The sequence below is a fragment of the Oncorhynchus mykiss genome, chromosome 28 (assembly GCF_057628025.1).
Source record: "Oncorhynchus mykiss isolate SJ-2025 chromosome 28, ASM5762802v1, whole genome shotgun sequence".
NCBI lineage: Eukaryota > Metazoa > Chordata > Actinopteri > Salmoniformes > Salmonidae > Oncorhynchus > Oncorhynchus mykiss.
In genome coordinates, this window is record NC_143049.1 from 31202928 (window position 1) to 31223371 (window position 20444).

At 41.3% G+C, this 20444-nt stretch overlaps 2 protein-coding genes and 1 non-coding gene across 5 annotated transcripts; all 3 read left to right on the forward strand.

The window, feature by feature from the left end:
• The first annotated feature begins 6110 nt into the window (after window positions 1-6110).
• Window positions 6111-12780, forward strand: LOC110508914 (calponin-2). Of its 2 annotated transcripts, none has more exons than XM_021589823.3 (7): window positions 6111-6514; window positions 9214-9335; window positions 9612-9678; window positions 10038-10175; window positions 10479-10595; window positions 11040-11186; window positions 11373-12780. In XM_021589823.3, the coding sequence occupies exons 1-7, from the start codon at window positions 6452-6454 to the stop codon at window positions 11664-11666; spliced, it is 948 nt and encodes a 315-aa protein (XP_021445498.1). In that variant the 5' UTR covers window positions 6111-6451; the 3' UTR covers window positions 11667-12780. The 2 variants fall into 2 exon arrangements, with proteins under 2 accessions (XP_021445498.1, XP_090081168.1); XM_090225042.1 differs by having other exon boundaries at window positions 6133-6514; window positions 11040-11214.
• A 1705-nt stretch (window positions 12781-14485) lies between these two features.
• On the forward strand, window positions 14486-20369 carry rs15 (40S ribosomal protein S15). Of its 2 annotated transcripts, none has more exons than NM_001165174.2 (4): window positions 14486-14512; window positions 17093-17178; window positions 17608-17842; window positions 20214-20368. In NM_001165174.2, the coding sequence occupies exons 1-4, from the start codon at window positions 14510-14512 to the stop codon at window positions 20325-20327; spliced, it is 438 nt and encodes a 145-aa protein (NP_001158646.1). In that variant the 5' UTR covers window positions 14486-14509; the 3' UTR covers window positions 20328-20368. The 2 variants fall into 2 exon arrangements, with proteins under 2 accessions (NP_001158646.1, XP_090080867.1); XM_090224741.1 differs by lacking the exon at window positions 14486-14512 and adding an exon at window positions 16182-16952 and having other exon boundaries at window positions 20214-20369.
• Window positions 17234-17366, forward strand: LOC118944906 (small nucleolar RNA SNORA35). The gene has a single exon (XR_005040310.1). It is a non-coding gene; the product is annotated as a small nucleolar RNA SNORA35 (small nucleolar RNA).
• Window positions 20370-20444: the final 75 nt, after the last annotated feature.

The following is a 20444-nucleotide window of genomic DNA, read 5'->3' on the forward strand; positions in this document are numbered from 1 at the left end:
CCCGAGTTGTAGTCAGTGAACTGCTGCTCCTTCTAGAAGACTCCTCTTTAGACTTGTGAATTATCATTACACATCCATGGTGTCACCTCTCTGACAACCAGCTGCATTCCTGTGACTGTCTGGAAACATGTCACTGAGGACCAGGTCAGAGCTCTGTTGCCTGTTGGGTCTTTGGGCCCTCTAAGTTCTCAATTGTGACCCCACTTCTCCTCGTCATTCTCTGGTGGTTGGTGGCTGTTCATATCGGATTCATGAACCTTGCTTCCCTACCCCTTGCCTTCAGGCAATGATCAAACGATATACAGTTGAAGTCAGAAGTTTACATACACTTAGGTAGGAGTCATTAAAACTTGTTTTTTCAACCACTCCACAAATCTCTTGTTAACAAACTATAGTTTTGGCAAGTCGGTGAGGACATTACTTTGTGCATGACACAAGTCATTTTTCCATCAATTGTTTACAGACAGATTATTTCACTTATAATTCACTGTATCACACTTCCAGTGGGTCAGAGGTGTACATACACTAAGTTGACTGCCTTTAAACAGCTTGGAAAATTCCAGAAAATGATGTCAAGGCTTTAAAAGCTTCTGATAGGCTAATAGACATTATTTGAGTCAATTGGAGGTGTACCTTCAAACTCAGTGCCTCTTTGCTTGACATCATGGGAAAATCAAAAGAAATCAGCCAAGACCTAAGAAAAAAATGTAGACCTCCACAAGTCTGGTTCATCCTTGGGAGCAATTTCCAAACGCCTGAAGGTACCACGTTCATCTGTACAAACAATAGTACGCAAGTATAAACACCATGGAATCACGCAGCTGTCATATTGCTCAGGAAGGAGACCCCAATCCCAGAACAACAGCAAAGGACCTTGTGAAAATGCTGGAGGAAACAGGTACAAAGGTATCTATATCCACAGTAAAACTAGTCCTAAATCGACAACCTGAAAGGCCGCTCAGCAAGGAAGAAGCTACCGCTCCAAAACCGCCATAAAAGACCAGACTACGGTTTGCAACTGCACATGGGGACAAAGATCGTATTATTTGGAGAAATGTCCTCTGGTCTGATGAAACAAAAATAGAACTGTTTGGCCATAATGGCCATCGTAATGTTTGGAGGAAAAAGGTGGAGGCTTGCAAGCCAAAGAACACCATCCCAACCGTGAAGCACGGGGGTGGCAGCATCATGTTGTGGGGGTGCTTTGCTGCAGGAGGGCTGGTGCACTTCACAAAATGGATGGCATCATGAGGTAAGAAAAGTATGTGGATATATTGAAGCAACATCTCAAGACATCAATCAGGAAGTTAAAGCTTGGTCGCAAATGGGTCTTCCAAATGGACAATGATCCCAAGCATACTTCCAAAGTTCTGGCAAAATGGACAACAAAGTCAAGGTATTGGAGTGGCCATCACAAAGCCCTGACCTCAATCCTATAGAGAATTTGTGGGAAGAACTGAAAAAACATGTGTGCGAGCAAGGAGGCCTACAAACCTGACTCAGTTACACCAGCTCTGTCAGAAGGAATGGGCCCAAATTCACCCAACTTATTGTGGGAAGCTTGTGGAAGGCTACCCAAAACGTTTGACCCAAGTTAGAGGCACAATTTAAAGGCAATCCAAAAAAAATACTAATTGAGTGTATGTAAACTTCTGACCCACTGGGAATGTGATGAAATAAATAAAAGCTGAAATAAATCATCTCTCTACTATTATCCTGACATTCTTAAAATAAAGTGGTGATCCTAAATGACCTAAGGCAGGGAATTTTTACTAGGAGTAAATGTCAGGAATTGTGAAAAACTGAGTTTAAATATATTTGGCTAATGTATGTAAAGTTCTGACTTCAACTGTACTTCTGCCAGACACCCACACCACCTGCAAGGATACAGCAGCAGCCAAACTCCCAGCCTGGTCTCATAGTCTAGACATAACATAGTGAATGTAAATCCAACACACTCATATTAGTATGATACTGTATGTTAGGTTTGGCATGGTTACAGTGCCTTGCGAAAGTATTCGGCCCCCTTGAACTTCGCGACCTTTTGCCACATTTCAGGCTTCAAACATAAAGATATAAAACTGTATTTTTTTGTGAAGAATCAACAACAAGTGGGACACAATCATGAAGGGGAACGACATTTATTGGATATTTCAAACTTTTTTAACAAATCAAAAACTGAAAAATTGGGCGTGCAAAATTTTTCAGCCCCCTTAAGTTAATACTTTGTAGCGCCACCTTTTGCTGCGATTACAGCTGTAAGTCGCTTGGGGTATGTCTCTATCAGTTTTGCACATCGAGAGACTGAAATTTTTTCCCATTCCTCATTGCAAAACAGCTCGAGCTCAGTGAGGTTGGATGGAGAGCATTTGTGAACAGCAGTTTTCAGTTCTTTCCACAGATTCTCGATTGGATTCAGGTCTGGACTTTGACTTGGCCATTCTAACACCTGGATATGTTTATTTTTGAACCATTCCATTGTAGATTTTGCTTTATGCTTTGGATCATTGTCTTGTTGGAAGACAAATCTCCGTCCCAGTCTCAGGTCTTTTGCAGACCATCAGGTTTTCTTCCAGAATGGTCCTGTATTTGGCTCCATCTATCTTCCCATCAATTTTAACCATATTCCCTGTCCCTGCTGAAGAAAAGCAGGCCCAAACCATGATGCTGCCACCACCATGTTTGACAGTGGGGATGGTGTGTTCAGCTGTGTTGCTTTTACGACAAACATAACGTTTTGCATTGTTGCAAAAAGTTCAATTTTGGTTTCATCTGACAAGAGCACCTTCTTCCACATGTTTGGTGTGTCTCCCATGTGGCTTGTGGCAAACTTTAAACGACACTTTTTATGGATATCTTTAAGAAATGGCTTTCTTCTTGCCACTCTTCCATAAAGGCCAGATTTGTGCAATATACAACTGATTGTTGTCCTATGGACAGAGTCTCCCACCTCCGCTGTAGATCTCTGCAGTTCATCCAGAGTGATCATGGGCCTCTTGGCTGCATCTCTGATCAGTCTTCTCCTTGTATGAGCTGAAAGTTTAGAGGGACGGCCAGGTCTTGGTAGATTTGCAGTGGTCTGATACTCCTTCCATTTCAATATTATGCACAGTGCTTCTTGGGGATGTTTAAAGCTTGAGAAATCTTTTTGTATCCAAATCCGGCTTTAAACTTCTTCACAACAGTATCTCGGACCTGCCCGGTGTGTTCCTTGTTCTTCATGATGCTCTCTGCGCTTTTAACGGACCTCTGAGACTATCACAGTGCAGGTGCATTTATACGGCGACTTGATTACACACAGGTGGATTGTATTTATCATCATTAGTCATTTAGGTCAACATTGGATCATTCAGAGATCCTCACTGAACTTCTGGAGAGAGTTTGCTGCACTGAAAGTAAAGGGGCTGAATAATTTTGCACGCCCAAGTTTTTTTCAGTTTTTTTTTAAATATCCAATAAATGTCGTTCCACTTCATGATTGTGTCCCACTTGTTGTTGATTCTTCACAAAAAAATACAGTTTTATATCTTTATGTTTGAAGCCTGAAATGTGGCAAAAGGTCGCAAAGTTCAAGGGGGCCGAATACTTTCGCAAGGCACTGTACATAAGACAGATGGTTACTTAAAGCAAAAACAAAGTATGGTGGTTTGTCGTGCATATAACCCTAATGTCTAGCAGGTTGCTAGTTTGAATCTCATCAGGGACTAATTTAACATTTGAGTTAATTAGCGACATTTCAACTACTTACTACTTATTAGCTACTTTGCAACCAAAGTTCCCTCTAATTTTTTTCGGCACTGAGCAAATTTCAGGTCTGCTGAGTGCAAACTTGAACTTTGTGAAATTCTGTGCAACTTCCAGCGCATCTTGACTGTGAACACTGAGGCCGTATCCGCTTTAAGTTACAGTTTTAATTGTGGCCATGTAGGATTCTGTTGCAATTTAATCATACTGTAGGCCTACCAGAGTGGCCTACCATCTAAAACGATGGAGAAAATGCATCCCATAACATTTTAACATTGAAATAGCTGTTTTATCATTCTGCCTAGAGTAGAAGCCAGTGTGTGGTGTTCAATGTAGGCCTACATTCCATGAGACTTTAAAAAAAACATGCAGGGCTTGACATTAACCTGTTTATCCACTTGTCCTTCAGACAAGGATATTGTTGTGTTGTTTAATGCAAGAAACAACTTTACAAAATAAAAAGCATTATTATTCCCATACCATTATTACAGAGAATGAGACAAATTATGCTTCTCTCTGCCTATTGGCTACTTAGCTTATTCAAGCCTGTCTCAAAATACAACACTGTCCTTTAAAGACAAAAAAGGTTTTTACCTGACTCGCCTTTCAAAGATGTCTAGAAATGTACATGTTTTGTGCTCTTGTAGGAAGCAATCACCCCTATTGCTGACTACGAATGATCTATAACTGGACTAATAACTCACTAACTAACAAAGAATATGAACACAATGTGCACACATTGCTACATGCAGCTCTCCGCTTTGATCTCAAAACAAGTGCATCTACTCACGAGCACTCATGCTGTAAACACAGTCCAGTTCAAAGTAAATGGCACAGATCCCATAGGGCGGCAAACAATTGGTCCAGCATCGTTAGGGTTAGGCCGTCATTGTAAATAAGAATTTGTTCTTAACTGACTTGCCTAGTAAAATAATGGTTAAATAAAAAAAATCCATATATGGCAATGGTCTATTTGCATATAGGCCTACTGCAGCTCTGATTGGTTATGCCGCACCGGTCTGTGTAGATTACGGGCTGAGTAGCGCTTGTCAATGCAATAGAATCCTACTCTGATGCATTCTGCCTAGAACAAAGTTTGCATAGTTTGTTTTGTTTCAGTATGTTGCATTGAAAGTGGCAATTTTGCGTTAATTCGATCCCAATTAGCACAGTAAAGGGAAATGTTGATAGTGTTAACAGGAGAAATAGTGGTCACCAACCTTTTCTGAGTCAAGATCACTTTGAGTCAAAATGCACTGTTGTAGTGATGAGTGAAATAGGAAAAACATGCATTTTATGGCTTGTGAAAGTGTTGAATACAAAGTGTCGACAGTTGTGAGTAAGAACTTACACATCAACTCACTAATAAAAACAGCATCTCTTTGCTGTATTCATTGACAGTTTCTCTCTAGTCATGGTTTTCAACGTTTTGAAATCTCACCGTATCAACTATAGGCCTATACTGCACTTAATTTGCTATATTGGCCTGCCGTGAAGGTAGAGTTTGTACCTTCAGACATATAAAATTGTTAAAAATGCCAACAGTTGGCGTTTTTAACAAACAACACCAGGCCACAGTGCAGCTGAATCGGTGTACCTACCGACAACAGGCCAAGACTAAAAAAAAAAAAGAAGTGTAACCTATAAATGTTTGTATTTTTTTACTCCCGTTTCTCCCCAATTTCGTGGTATCCAATTGGTAGTAACAGTCTTGTCTCGTCGGTGGAACTCACAGAATAATAGGAAATAGTTTATGATACTGAATTGGGCTAAGGATGTTGGATAACGTTGTTGGTAGGTATCCAAATGAGTTCAGTATTCCATTTTAATTTGAGACTAAGAAGTGTAATGTCATGGATTATCAAGATAATATTCCAAAGACTCGAATTGAATTAACAACGACACTAAGGCTGCGTTTAGACAGCCAGAACAATTATGATTTTTTTTCTCCCACTAGCGAGCTGATGTGAAAATATCTGATGTGATTGGTCAAAAGACTAATTAGTGGGGGAAAAAAACAGAATTGATCTGCCTTTCTGTCACTGAAGTGATATAAATGGACACTGCATTGACTTTACTTTTTTTTTTATCAGTGTTTTATGATGTTATTGTAGACAAAAGTAACTGTGGTTTCTAACAATGTAATAACACATAAATCATGATAATTTGTCTAATGTAGGCTAAACTAAAATATTCGGATAAATGATTTATGTCGTGTTCTCGTTTGGATGTAGCCTACTAGTGATATTAACATTCTCAGAATTCCAAACCCCTTGAACGAGCAAAGGGAGTCCTTTACACTAAAAAAATGTGTCTCAAGAGTAGTATCATTACGTCATTCAGTAGCTCGTTTTGGTAGTTCCTCTACTCAAAACTTTTCCCGACGGTGATTCAAGACTCCATGACTGCTGGTTGGACCATAGGATACTCCCACCATTCAGGAATGTGGGACTTTCCTTCCATATAAGGACTTTTTTATATCAATCACGAGTCACTACCTAGACTCAGAAAGGGGAAGGTGGAGCCTAAAATCGATTAACGAAGCGTACAAGTTCGTGTAAGCATTTTTATTGGTTGCAAGAAAAAAGAAAGGAAGTGTTTAGTTCACTCCGGAGTTTAACTGGAAGAGAAACGAAAATAAAAGTATTTCCACAAAGAAACTGATACAAAGTATCTATACGAAAAACAAAGTAACTCGTTTATAATAATGTCTGGCTCATCATTTAACAGAGGTCCTGCTTATGGGTTTTCTGCAGAAGTCAAAAGCAAGGTAAGTGTTCACGGAAGGGAGTAAAGTGCGAATGAATCATTTGCCTTATGGTAGTAGCCTATAGCGTTAGTGAGGTTTATTACGGAAAACTTGATTTATTTATTGAAAAATGTGTATGCCTAGGTATTTTAGGTTACATAGGCTATGATGTAAACTGAGTGTAAAGATAATTACGTGGAACGGGCAAAGCTACTATACTTTTGGAATGACCTAAATAAAGCGGGAAACTTTTATCAAATTACAAGTTTTACCGGCTACGCACATATGTTTGATAACACTGTCCATTAATATGACAAAATGCTAATTTAAAAAAACTTTAGTTTGGTTTAAGTAGTTGGTTTACTTTTGGGAAGCGCTTAAAAAAGCATGGGCGTTGCCCGTGTTGGCAATGTATATTTTCTTGTGGCAAGTTAAAAATCCCTATACTGTCCCATTACATAGAGAAACTGGTCAGTACAACACTGTAGGTCTTTCATGCATCCATCCATCCATGTCCCTGAGTTTGTCACCCATCCAGAGGTCACACAGTCCTATCACGAGAACAACTGCTGCATCCTGCGCTGTGGTGGATTGGGGCCTTGGTGAATGGCTATTGTAGTGCGCAGTGCGTAATTTGACAATTGGCATCGCAAAACAATCCAAATAGAAATATGTTCTCTTTTTGAACATGTGCACTTTCAAAAGTAAACGTTGACAGGAGACAGTGCCAGTGTTTTCTGGTGGCAGGTAGTATAGCTGTTAGAGAGGGTTGACAGTTCGAATCCCGGTCCGACTGGAAAGATTTGTCGGGAAGTGAGCAGGCAACCGGAGGTTTGCTTCTACCAAATCGGTTGGACCTTGTGTGTACTTGACCAATTAAGTGATCTTAGATTAAGTTTATCTGCAAATGCCCTTCATCCAAAACATCAATGACAGTGTGGATGGCACAACCAGGAGTTAACCTACTACTGTATCCCTCGGGCCAAATATAACTGTTTTATCCCAAATTTACAGTGAAGATTTAGAGCGTTTGTGTTCCTGTACTTATTGTTTTTTGTAATCGTGTGTTACACTTTTACAGTGTAATGGGAGAAATGACATTGAAATGCTTTGCAAAGTTCGCCAACATGGCTCTTCACTTATGTAAATAGAGAATTCCTTGGCTGAGCATTCCTTGGCTGAGTCCTTATATTGGCGAGGGTTTTCCATTGGTCCTCAGAACAGTGTACGGGTAGCCAAGTGGATGTAAAGCTGGTGGTTTCCTCTCATACCAATGAATGATGTCCATTGTCTCTGGTATTTCCTGCCGTTAATGATGTAGCAATGCAAGGTGAAGTCTTGAAGTGTTGTTATTCAAGGAGTTTTTCCTCCTTGACTAAGGCCCCTTAACAATTCTAGATGGTAGGTGAAATTATGGTTAACCCAGATGTTGGAACTGATCCACTAGACAAGACTATCAAATATGTTTTTTGAGAACGGAATAGTGGTCCATGTTCAATCCATTTGATTTAAACTCCTTCAACTCAGCGTCCTAACAGTCTCATTCCCCATGATCTAAATTGCGCCTCGGAATGAATTCCTTGAGTTCACCATGCCTCTCGAAATTACATATTTCAAATGTCCTGTGGGCAATTAAAGCAGTCAATGTTGTTTTAATTTGGGGATAATCAAATGAAGCAAATATATAATGACAGGACCAGTTTGCCCAGAAAGTCCTTCATTCGGTTGTACTTAAAGTTCCGCTTCACATTTTAGCCGTGGAGGGAAATTTGTGGAGAATATTTTGACCCTATTCCTCAGTCTTACTATTCTTTGGTACAGATTTGTAACTTCAACCTCAAAATGCATTGTTGAGAGATATAGAGGCCTTTTAAAAAAAATATAACTTTCTGTACAAACATTGCAGTGTTTTTGCATTTCTATTTGTAGTAGCATTTTCATACTAAGATCGACACTACAGATATATGATGTTTTCTAAACGTTGCTTTTAGTGCCAGTTTCCATCTTCACACTTTCTTTTGATTATTTACTCAACCAAAGTATTTACAAATCAGGATAACACTTTAAACACCCTCTCATCAAGGAATGCAGCGTCAAATTGCATAGTTTAACTCTCCCCTATACCATGCAGCTGCCTTCCTGTGCTTCAAGGAGATTTAAGTGGTTAACCGAACAGGATGCGTGCGCGTTTTGTGTTTGAGCTAATGTCAGTGTTGGCTCTGTAAGGGCTGTTAAACAGCAAGAATAACACACAAAGTTATCCCAATTGGTTGACACCGTGAATCATGGTTTTGGGGCCGCCCATAATAAACTCTTGAGAGAGAATTTTAACACGCACAAACCATAATAATCTTTATTTCTGCTGTGGTTCTGGAAATGAAAACGCCCACTACCAAGTCATCAATTGATGATGAGTACTTCCACACATACGTTAGTAGCACTTTTTTTAATACGGGAAGTACCTGGTAAAATAGTAATTACACTGTAATAATCTATGAATTACTTGTTTGTTTCTTTGGGATTCATTCAAACAAGCAGCAATGGCCACCATTAGGTACCAGATAATTCTACACAATTGGTAACTATTTGAAGTACCCATTGGAAAGTTTTCTCCTAAATACCAGTGGAAACATTACTGTAAAATAAAGTGTAACCTACATGTTGTGCAACTTTTTCCAAGATGTAAAGGTCTCCTATAATGAACTTTTGACCTTCCCCAGATTGCCGGAAAGTACGACCCTCAGAGAGAGGAGGAGCTAAAGGTCTGGATCGAGGATACGACCGGATGTGACATCGGGGAAGACTTCCAGAAAGGCCTGAAAAATGGTGTCATCTTGTGCAAGTACGTTTCTGAATAGGGCCAGGATCCGTCATCACATCCCTATGTACAATGTGGCTTTATTTATTGGCACCAGCCAATGCATTCAACCAAAGACATCACTCATAAACGTTCTGCTAGCTACAACATTATACATCAAATCATACAATCCATTGCATATGTCCTGTCTGTCCTCCTTGCTGTGGGTTTTACTGTAATATAGACCCTTTTCTCCTCTGATTCCTTCTGTTACCTATGAGGTGCTGCAGTCTAAGTAAGCAAACTCTCTTTCTCCCCTAGACTGATCAACAAACTTCAACCTGGCTCTGTGAAAAAGATCAACTCGTCCACCATGAACTGGCATCAGGTGAGCTGCTTGGATTGTTCTCTCTACGTGAACAGACTTGAACTGTACTTTACCAGCTGGTTTTACAGTTAGAGAACATATCTGAGCTGTTGTGCTGACCAAGCCTGTTTTTTTACTAGCTTAAAAGCAGAGGTAGATTGTTATTATTAGAGGTGCAACTCTCTGGACCAGTGAGTTTACTGAAATAGAATTTGGGTTAGAATATGAAATATAGTGAGACCTCGGTGTGCCAGAGATCCTTTTAGCTCAATGGCTTGTGATGGCCTCGTTATAGGTGTGATTTCCTAAAATCTACCTTCATGCAATTATTGAGAAGCTCTTTACTCATCTTTTCTTCTTATGCACTCGTCTGGTTCTAGCTGGAGAACATCACCAACTTCATCAAATCTATCCAAATGTACGGCCTGAAGCCCCATGATATCTTTGAGGCCAACGACCTGTTTGAGAGTGGGAACATGACCCAGGTCCAGAGCACACTGCTGTCTCTCGCTGGCACGGTAAAACTTGTCAAACTAATTTTTATGGTTGCATCCCTTATGAGAATCTTCTGTATTTGAACTGTGTAATTGCCACTTGCATAAATCGCTTGACCTTGTTGAACAGAGCATTACTGCATGTCAGGTTTTGTCTTCGTAAAGATGTTCCAGACGCTAAAATAATGGTGTCTCGTCCTCATCAACATATGGTGTCAGAAGCGGGATGTAAATACAGCCCCCTCCTGAATAAGCTCATAGAATTGTGTCCAGTAAAATCTTGGGGCATCCAACAGTGACTGGATTTCTGTACACTTTCCCTTGCAGGCCAAGACCAAGGGCTGCCAGTCCCGAGTGGACATTGGGGTGAAGTACGCAGACAAACAGGAGAGGCTATTCGACGAGGAGAAGATGAAGGCCGGACAGTGTGTCATTGGACTGCAGGCAAGGGGGAATGTGTTGACAGTGATACCACTGAAGAAGATGTTCTTTTTGCTGTTGCAAGCTCTGTTGCCGTCTTGCCAAACAAAAAAACATCAGTAGCTAAGCTAACCAATAGATATTGCTAACAGCCTTTATAACAGGCTAAGGCAGAGACAGACTGACATCCATGCTATTGTTCTTATAAAACTCATTTTATTTAATCTTTTCATAACTTCTATTTGTTTTGGATATTTCTTATTGAATGTAGGGTTACATCAATGATTCCTAACTTTTATATGCCCTTTGGCATGACTTCTATTTTAGCCAAGAACAATATTGTTAATTTGATGATATCTACTCAGGCATTCTCAGTCTGTCTGAAAGTCTCCATCTAAGGGGGGTTGTAATTTTCCATTCATCCTTTGCTGTTTTCCTTTTATAACTGATATCTGTCTCTCTCTGCAGATGGGGACGAATAAGTGTGCCAGCCAGGCAGGCATGAATGCATACGGCACCAGGAGGCACCTCTACGATCCCAAGGCTCACATCCTGCCCCCCATGGACAACTCCACCATCAGTCTGCAAATGGGTACCAACAAGGGGGCCAGTCAGGTAGAAGTCCATGTGTAGAAAAGCAAATGCAAGTTCTCATTAATTTCACCATGTCTTAACTCAATCAAGGTATCAATATTGTCAATGGGGGACATAACTGCACTAGTAAACTTAGGCTTTTACTAATGGATTCTTGCTTATTTTAATTCACTGCTACATATTAATTAGTTATCTTCCTCTACTCAGGCTGGCATGACAGCTCCAGGAACCCGCCGTGCCATCTATGACCAGAAGCTGGGCACAGACAAATGTGACAACAGCACCATGTCACTGCAGATGGGCTCCAATGCAGGTGCCAATCAGAGCGGGCAGAACTTTGGCCTGGGTCGTCAGATCTACAACGCCAAGTACTGCCCCAAGAACGAGGAGGAGCAGAATGGGGCCGGAGCCGAATATGTCCCTGAATACCAAGACGAGGGTTACCAAGAATTCAAAGATGAATCGGTGCCGGTGTACCAGCAAGAGGGGACGGATTATTAAAAGGGGGGGTTGTGCTGGTTGAAAACAGAAGAAACATCAAGAAAGGCTTTTTCAAAGTTATTTGTTACATAGGATTTTCCGCCTTTTGGTTGATCTCCTTTTGGTATTGGACAATAGTGCCCTCTTGCCCTCATTTAAGCACCGGTTAGGACCAATGTTAGACATATCTCACATGTACTATGCATTAGTAGGTTTTTATATTCCTGTTGAAATGGCTATGCTTATGTGTTTTTAAAGTGTAACCACTAAAGCCAGTACTGGTGTCTGGGCTATGATTGGCTTTTATATCCCAATGATTAGCTTTTAGTAAAGTACCAAAGCCCTCTTGCCAGTTTCCCCCTCAACAACTGTTTGCCGTTGGTACATTTAAATGTTTATGCCAATTTTTTTTTTTTATCTTAAGGCAAATATTGCCTGGAATCCATCTTTGAAAGAACCCAATAGAATTCAATTATTAAAAATCCCCAGTTCAAAAATGGACTGTTCCATAATTGTAATTTACCTATCCTTGTACCAAAGGTCATATTGTTAATGTAACCTATATACATTTATATTACCATAGTTGATATGAATTTGTGGTAATTATTTGTATCCATTCAGTATTTTTACTTGGTAATCTAAAAGACAACAAGATGTGTCTGTTTGGACCTTCAAAACAAACCACCGTCCACTTTTTTATGTATGCCAACTGTATACTTTCTTTGGAGGAAATATTTCCTTTGTTTGCATAACCAGAGCAACTGGAGCCAAGGTTGTTTTCTTTGGCTTAGAGTATCTTGGGGGAAAAAAAACATTCAGGCTTTCAACATTCCAAGCTGGATACTGGATTCATTTTATCAATCTTCTTCATTGTATAATGTTTTAATGGATTTACCGATAAGAGGATCAAACATATTTTTGATTTTGAACTCTGTCATTCAATGTGATTATTTATATATAGTTTTGTTAAGTGTTTTTGTTTTGTACCGACTCTGAAGGGAAATTTGCTCTTACTACCTTTTTGGTTTTATATATATTCTTTGGGCTTTCCTTTCAATCCATATTTTCATTATGAATAGAAACATTTATGGAAGTTGGGAAATATGTGTGAATAAAGACATACATTGTATACAAACCAGCCTGATGTGCCAATTAGTTGCAATTATAGAGTGTCTCATTAGTTACATGGTTATCATAACTTAGGCTACGATCATTTAGATCATGTGGCTTTAATTAGGACATAAACAATGTCTGCATTCCATAGCCTAACATACTAATTGCATGGTATGTGAAAAATGCAGTGTTGTCGGCATGGGATTTTGAGTCAATTGGGTCGCTGATGGAATAGAGAAGTACTTTTGGTAATTTAGTGTATGTGGACACCTGTTTGACGAACATCTCATTCGAAAATCATGGGCATTAATATGGAGTTTGTCCCACCTTTGCTGCTATAACAGCCTCCACTCTTCTGGGAAGGCTTTCCACTAGATGTTGGAACATTGCTGCAGGGACTTGCTTCCATTCAGTCACGAGCATGGTTCCAATTTGTTTCATGGGGTTGAGGTAAGGGCTCTGTGCAGGTCAGTCAAGTTCTTCCACACCGCTTTGTGCCCTAGGGGCATTGTCATGCTGAAACAGGTAAGGGCCTTCCCCAAACTGTTGCCACAAAGTTGGAAGCACAGAATCGTCTAGATTCCAGCCATTACAATGAACCCATCCTCCTATAGCTCCTCCCACCAGCCTCCTCTGGTACCAGGTAAGGTGGGTTGATATCACATAGAATTTCTTAGCAATTTTCATACAGACATACGGGTATTACATGTCTTGTTCTTGCACATGTTTGTTTCTAGGTTGTCCACCCACAGCAGAAGCTCTGTTGTATGGCACTTTGCAGTTTCAGAAGGAGATCACACGGGAGAAGAAAATTAAGATCTGGTACCGAAATCAGGACTTCTTTCTACATGGTTTATTTTTAGATGGTGATTGACTTTATACGGCACATAATCAGGATAACATTGTACTGTGTATGAACATTATCAGGTGTGGTGGGCTGGGTGTCTTTAAAATGTGTTTTCGGCTTCAGGCCGTACATTTGGATAGATTTGATGAAGTTGGTGATGTTCTCCAGCTAGAACCAGACGAGTGCATAAGAAGAAAAGATGAGTAAAGAGCTTCTCAATAATTGCATGAAGGTAGATTTTAGGAAGTCACACCTATAACGAGGCCATCACAAGCCATTGAGCTAAAAGGATCTCTCTGGCACACGAGGTCTCACTATATTTCATATTCTAACCCAAATTCTATTTCAGTAAACTCACTGGTCCAGAGAGTTGCACCTCTAATAATAACAATCTACCTCTGCTTTTAAGCTAGTAAAAAAACAGGCTTGGTCAGCACAACAGCTCAGATATATTCTCTAACTGTAAAACCAGCTGGTAAAGTACAGTTCAAGTCTGTTCACGTAGAGAGAACAATCCAAGCAGCTCACCTGATGCCAGTTCATGGTGGACGAGTTGATCTTTTTCACAGAGCCAGGTTGAAGTTTGTTGATCAGTTGTGTTTTTCCATGTTAGATATATTTTTGTGTGACAGCTGTAAAAAAAAGATGACACAAATTGTTTAGCTGTTTTCATTTGGATATCTCCTATAGAAGTATCCCGACTATGGTGAGTGGCTTCAACTTGAATGGAAGTTGCACTGTTTGATGAAGATAAGTTATTGTACAATACCTCCACCTACTGGTCCAGTGAAATATACAAATATTTTGCCTGGCCGGAAATAGATAGCCGGATGTCCCTACGAGTCGCGCGATATTAGCACAAACGAGACTTCGGAACATTCTTTTCACCGGAACATCAGGCAAAATGGTAGGGCCCCAATTTTACAAGAACCTGAATTTGACCATCTATGTCCATCTCAGCTAAGTTATAATACATTTGATTTATTAAACCATACAGTGCAATGCATCACTACGTATTAATTGATACATTGGTGAATTTTTGGATGAAACATTATTGACGCTACCACAAAGCTTGGGATGCATGTTAAGCTCATACGGTTGCCCGCAGTGCTAATGCTAGCTTTCTGTTTATTTACCGAGTCAGATTTAGTCATTTAGAGACATTTGTAATTATTTAACCAGGTAGGTTAGTTGAGAACAAGTTCTCATTTACAACCGCGACCTGGCCAAGATAAAGCACAGCAGTTCGACACATACAACACAGAGTTACCCTCGGATTAAACAAACATACAGTCAATAATAAAGAAAAAGTCTATATACAGTGTGTGCAAATGAGGTAAGATAAGGGAGGTAAGGCAAATAGGCCGTGGTGGCTAATTACAATATACCAATTAAACACTGGAGTGATAGATGTGCAGAAGATGAATGTGCAAGTAGAGATACTTGGGTGCAAAGGAGCAAGATACATAGATAATGGGCTATGTACAGGTACATTGATCTGTAAGAATCTCTGACAGCTGGTGCTTAAAGCTAGTGAGGGAGATATGAGTCCAGCTTCAGTAATTTTTGCAGTTCGTTCCAGTCATTGGCAGCAGAGAGCTGTAAGGAAAGGCGGCCAAAGGAGGAATTGGCTTTTGGGGGATGACCTGTGGGATATACCTGCTGGAGCGTGTGCTACGAGTGGGTGCTGCTATGGTGACCAGTGAGCTGAGATAAGGCGGAGCTTTACCTAGCAAAGACTTGTAGATGACCTGGGAGCCAAAAGGTTAGTCGACGAGTATGAAGCGAGGGCCAGCCAACGAGAGTACAGGTCGCAGTGGTGGGTAGTATATGGGGCTTTGGTGACAAAACGGATGGCACTGTGATAGCCCGCATCCAATTTGTTGAGTAGCGTGTTGGAGGCTATTTTGTAAATGACATCGCCAAAGTCCAGGATCGGTAGGAAGGTCAGTTTTACGAGGGTATGTTTGGCAGCATGAGTGAAGGATGCTTTGTTGTGAAATAGGAAGCCGATTCTAGATTCAATTTTGGATAGGAGATGCTTAATGTGAGTCTGGAAGGAGAGTTTACAGTCTAGCCAGACACCTAGGTATTTGTAGTTGTCCACATATTCTAAGTCAGAACTGTCCAGAGTAGTGATGCTGGTCGGGCGGGCAGGTGCGGGCAGCGATCGGTTGAAGAGCGTGCATTTAGTTTGACTTGCATTTAAGAGCAGTTGGGGGCCACGGAAGGAGAGTTGTGTGGCATTGAAGCTCGTCTGAAGGTTAGTTAACAGTGTCCAAAGAAGGGCCAGAGGCATACAGAATGGTGTCGTCTGCGTAGAGGTGGATCAGATAATCACCAGCAGCAAGAGCAACATCACTGATGTATACCGAGAAGAGAGTCGGCCCGAGAATTTAACCCTGTGATACCCCCATAGAGGCTGCCAGAGGCCCGGGCAACGGGCCCTCTGATTTGACACTGAGCTCAATCAGAGAAGTAGTTGGTGTACCAGGCGAGGCAGTCATTTGAGAAACCAAGGCTGTTGAGTCTGTCTATAAGAATTTGGTGATTGACAGAGTCGAAAGCCTTGGCCAGGTCGATGAAGACGGCTGCACAGTAATGTATTTTATAGATGGCAGTTATGATATTGTTTGGGACCTTGAGCTTGGCTGAGGTGCACCCATGACCAGCTCTGAAACCAGATTACATAACGGAGAAGGTACAGGTTTCAAAATGTTCGGTGATCTGTTTAACTTGGCTTTCGAAGACCTTAGAGAGGCAGTGTAGAATAGATATAGGTCTGTAGCAGTTTGGGTCTAGAGTGTCTCCCCCTTTGAAGAGGGGGAGACAGCTTTCCGGCAGCTCGCGGCAGATTTCCAATCTTTGGGAACCTCAGACGATACGAAGAGAGGTTGAACAGGCTAGTAATAGGGTTTTCAACAATTTCGGCAGATAATTTTAGAGAGGGTCCAGATTATCTAGCCCGGCTGATTTGTAGGGGTCCTGATTTTGCAGCTCTTTCAGAACATCAGCTATCTGGATTTGGGTAAAGGAGAAATGGGGAGGCTTGGGCGAGTTGCTGTGGGTGGTGTAGGGCAGTTGACTGAGGTAGGGGTAGCCGTAGAAAAATGCTTATAAAAATTCTCAATTATAGTGGATTTATCGGTGGTGACAGCCTCAGTGCAGTGGGCAGCTGGGGGGAGGTGCTCTTATTCTCTATGGACTTTAGTGTCCCAGAACTTTTTTGAGTTAGTGCTACAGGATGCACATTTCTGTTTCAAAAAGCTAGCCTTAGCTTTCCTAACTGCCTGTGTATATTGGTTCCTAACTTCCCTGAAAAGTTGCATATCACAGGGGATTCCGAAGTAAGCACGACAGCACTCTACTAACACATAGTAGCTATAACTATTATTAATTATATTCCTAATGAACGTCTCGTTTTAACACTCATTTTCGTTGGCCGTCAATATCCACTGTGTTAAAGTAGTTTGCGTGATTTCTCTAGGCGGATGTCGAGATCAAGAAGAAGCGTACCTTCAGGAAGTTCACCTACAGAGGTGTGGACCTGGACCAGCTTCTGGACATGTCCTAGTGAGTAAATCAATTCATCTAGTAAATGCGCCACTACATTTGGCAATATTGCTGTTTGCATTGTGGTATTTCGGTGAAAGCTCAGCCCTTTCTGAGTGTAACCATCATAACAATGCTAGATGAACCCCATCTTGCAGAAGGGTGAGGTCTGACAGTGGTGTTCTCTCTTTCGAAAGTTGGGTACATTATTATTGCAACTGGTATGCTGTGTTCCATTTTCATTAGTTTTCTCAATTTTGCATGTAATAAAATACATATCGTTACATAATTACTTGGACTATGACTAAATATGTGAAATTCTAGAGGCTATTTTGGTACAGTCTGGATTTAAATGTTTAATTAACTTCCCTGTAGATGTCTGCAATTTGACCTGATGCTGAATGTTAATCTGAAAGTATGCCTGACTGCATCATGCCTCCTCTCCTCCAGTGAACAGCTGATGCAGCTGTACTGCGCCCGCCAGAGGAGGAGACTTAACCGTGGCCTTCGCCGCAAGCAGCAGTCCCTCCTGAAGCGCCTGCGTAAGGCCAAGAAGGAGGCTCCCCCCATGGAGAAGCCCGAGGTGGTGAAGACTCACCTTAGGGACATGGTCATCCTGCCTGAGATGGTTGGCTCCATGGTCGGAGTGTACAACGGAAAGACCTTCAACCAGGTTGAAATCAAGGTGCGGTTATGGGAAAGATCTATGGGTAGGCTTGGGCGGTTTCCAGATTGTCATACCTTCATACCAACCTTGTGCTGTCCTGGGAAATTTGGTAATACCGACACTGAACACAAGGGGGATTATTTTGGGGGCTCCAGGTGGGGCAGCGGTCTGGCGGCGCACAATTTGGCCCAGCGTCTTCCAGGTTTGGTCTGGCAATGTAAATAAGAATTTGTTCTTAACTGATTTGCCTAGTTAAATAAAAACTGTCTAACCTCACTGAGCCTCTAATCCAAAGGTTAGCAATGCTAATAGGTTAATGTAAAATTCCATATTGAATGCTAGCTAAATGCTAAAGAGTGCATTGTGAACATTTTATAGTCTCTGACATTAACTATTTACAGTACAGACATCCCAGCTCAGTTATACAAGGAACTAAAAAATACTACTCAGTTTGCTGCACTCACAAAACATTTTTAGACAGCGAGGCTTTTGATCCAAAAGGAGATTCTCTGCTGTTACCAAGAGAAGTTTGGTTTTGCGAGAGCTAATCAGGTAGAACGAAACCAAATGCACAACTGCATAGCAGTTAGCACATTTCAGACAGTTAATGTAATAGTAATAAGATACACTATGGCCAAAAGTATGTGGACACCCCTTCAAGTTATTGGATTCAACTGTTTCAGCCACACCTGTTTCAGACAGGTGTTTAAAATCAAGCACACTGCCATGCAATCTCCATAGACAAACATTGGCAGGAGAATAGCCTGAACTGAAGAGCTCAGTGACTCAACGTGGCACCGTCATCCAACAAGTCAGTTAGTCTATTTTCTGCACTGCTAGAGCTGCCCCGGTCAACTGCAAGTGCTGTTATTATGAAGTGGAAACGTCTAGGAGCAACAACGGCTCAGCCGCAAAGTGGTAGGCCACCCAAGTTTATTTATTTAACTAGGCAAGTCGGTTATTAAGAACAAATTATTATTTTCAATGAAGGCCTAGGAACTGTGGGTTAACTGCCTTGTTCAGGGGCAGAAGAACAGATTTTTACCTTGTCAATTTGGGGATTCAATCTTGCAACCTTCCGGTTAATAGTCCAACGCTCTAACCACTAGGCTACCCACAAGCTCACAGAACAAGACCGCCAAGTGCTGAAACGTGTAGCGCATAAAAATTGTTTGTCCTCGGTTGCAACACTCCCTACCAAGTTCTAAACTGCCCCTGGAAGCAACTTCAGCACAATAACCATTTGTTAGGAGCTTCATGAAATGGGTTTCCATGGCCGAGCAGCCTCACACAAGGAATGCCTTTTTTGGGGAAAGCCCTTTCCTGTTTCAGCATGACAATACCCCTGTGCAGAAAGCAAGGTCCAAAGAGAAATGGTTTGTTGAGATCGGTGTGGAACAACTTGACTGGCCTGCACAGAGCCCAATTTTGGGGTGAATTGGAACACAGACTGCAAGACAGGCCTAATCGTCCAACATCGGTGCCCGGCCTCACTAATGCTCTTGTGGCTTAATGGAAGTCCCTGCAGCAGTCCCTTTCCAGAAGAGTGGAGGCTGTTATATCAGCAAAGGGGGGACCATCTCCATGAAACAAAAATGTACCTTTACATATACAGGTTTTTCTCATTGAGATAACATCTCTTTTCCAGGAGAGACCTGGTCCATATCAATGCCCGTGATTTTGGAATGAGATTCTTTGACACATGTCCACATACTTTTGGCATTGTTGTGTATCTAGCTGGCAAATATTTAGTTGTGAATTCCATACTATCACTAGGTCACCCGGCGCGTGCTGCACAACAGTGAGTGACTGAAGGCTCCGGTCTCATCACTGTGCTTGTAAACAAACACCATGTTACTGGGGACTACCAGTATGTTACCAGCATGCTTCATAATGAATATGTGACGGGTGAAATGACGAACTCAATCTGCTTTATCTCCTAGTTAAAAAGTAACGACAAATATTCAAATTCATTCAACTTCAAATATGGTTTTAATCGGTATGGAAAAGCCTTTCCATGGCTTATTTCCAAATTCCCCGTTATACCGTCCAAGCCTACTAGACACCACAATGGCACCTCCCGAGATTACGATTGTAAATAACTTTTTGTATTTTACTTTTTGCAAGGGATTTTGCATCCATTGACCTGCATGTCACTTGCCTATTACTTGATTTGCCTCACTGTATTTTTGAAGCCTTTGGTAACAATCACAGATTTTTGTGTTGTCCATAAATGTTTTGGTCCTGCATCAGTCTTGGCCTTAAAAGTTTTATGTCTGAAGCTGTCAGTGCACAATGTACTGTGGTAGTTGTGGTACAGGTGTATTCTAGTTGTCTAGTAACAGGATTGTCCTGCTCCGTACTAACAATTTTACATTTCTCTCTCCAGCCTGAGATGTGCGGCCACTACCTGGGGGAGTTCTCTATCACCTACAAGCCAGTCAAGCACGGTCGCCCCGGTATCGGAGCTACACATTCTTCCCGTTTCATCCCACTGAAATAGAAGGGCTGCTGTCTTTGTATAAATAAAAATGAGGTCCCCACACTTTTCTGTTGGCTTTTAATTTAAATATGTTTTGTTCTGTATGCCTGCATTTGTATCCATTGAAAGGGGTCTAAT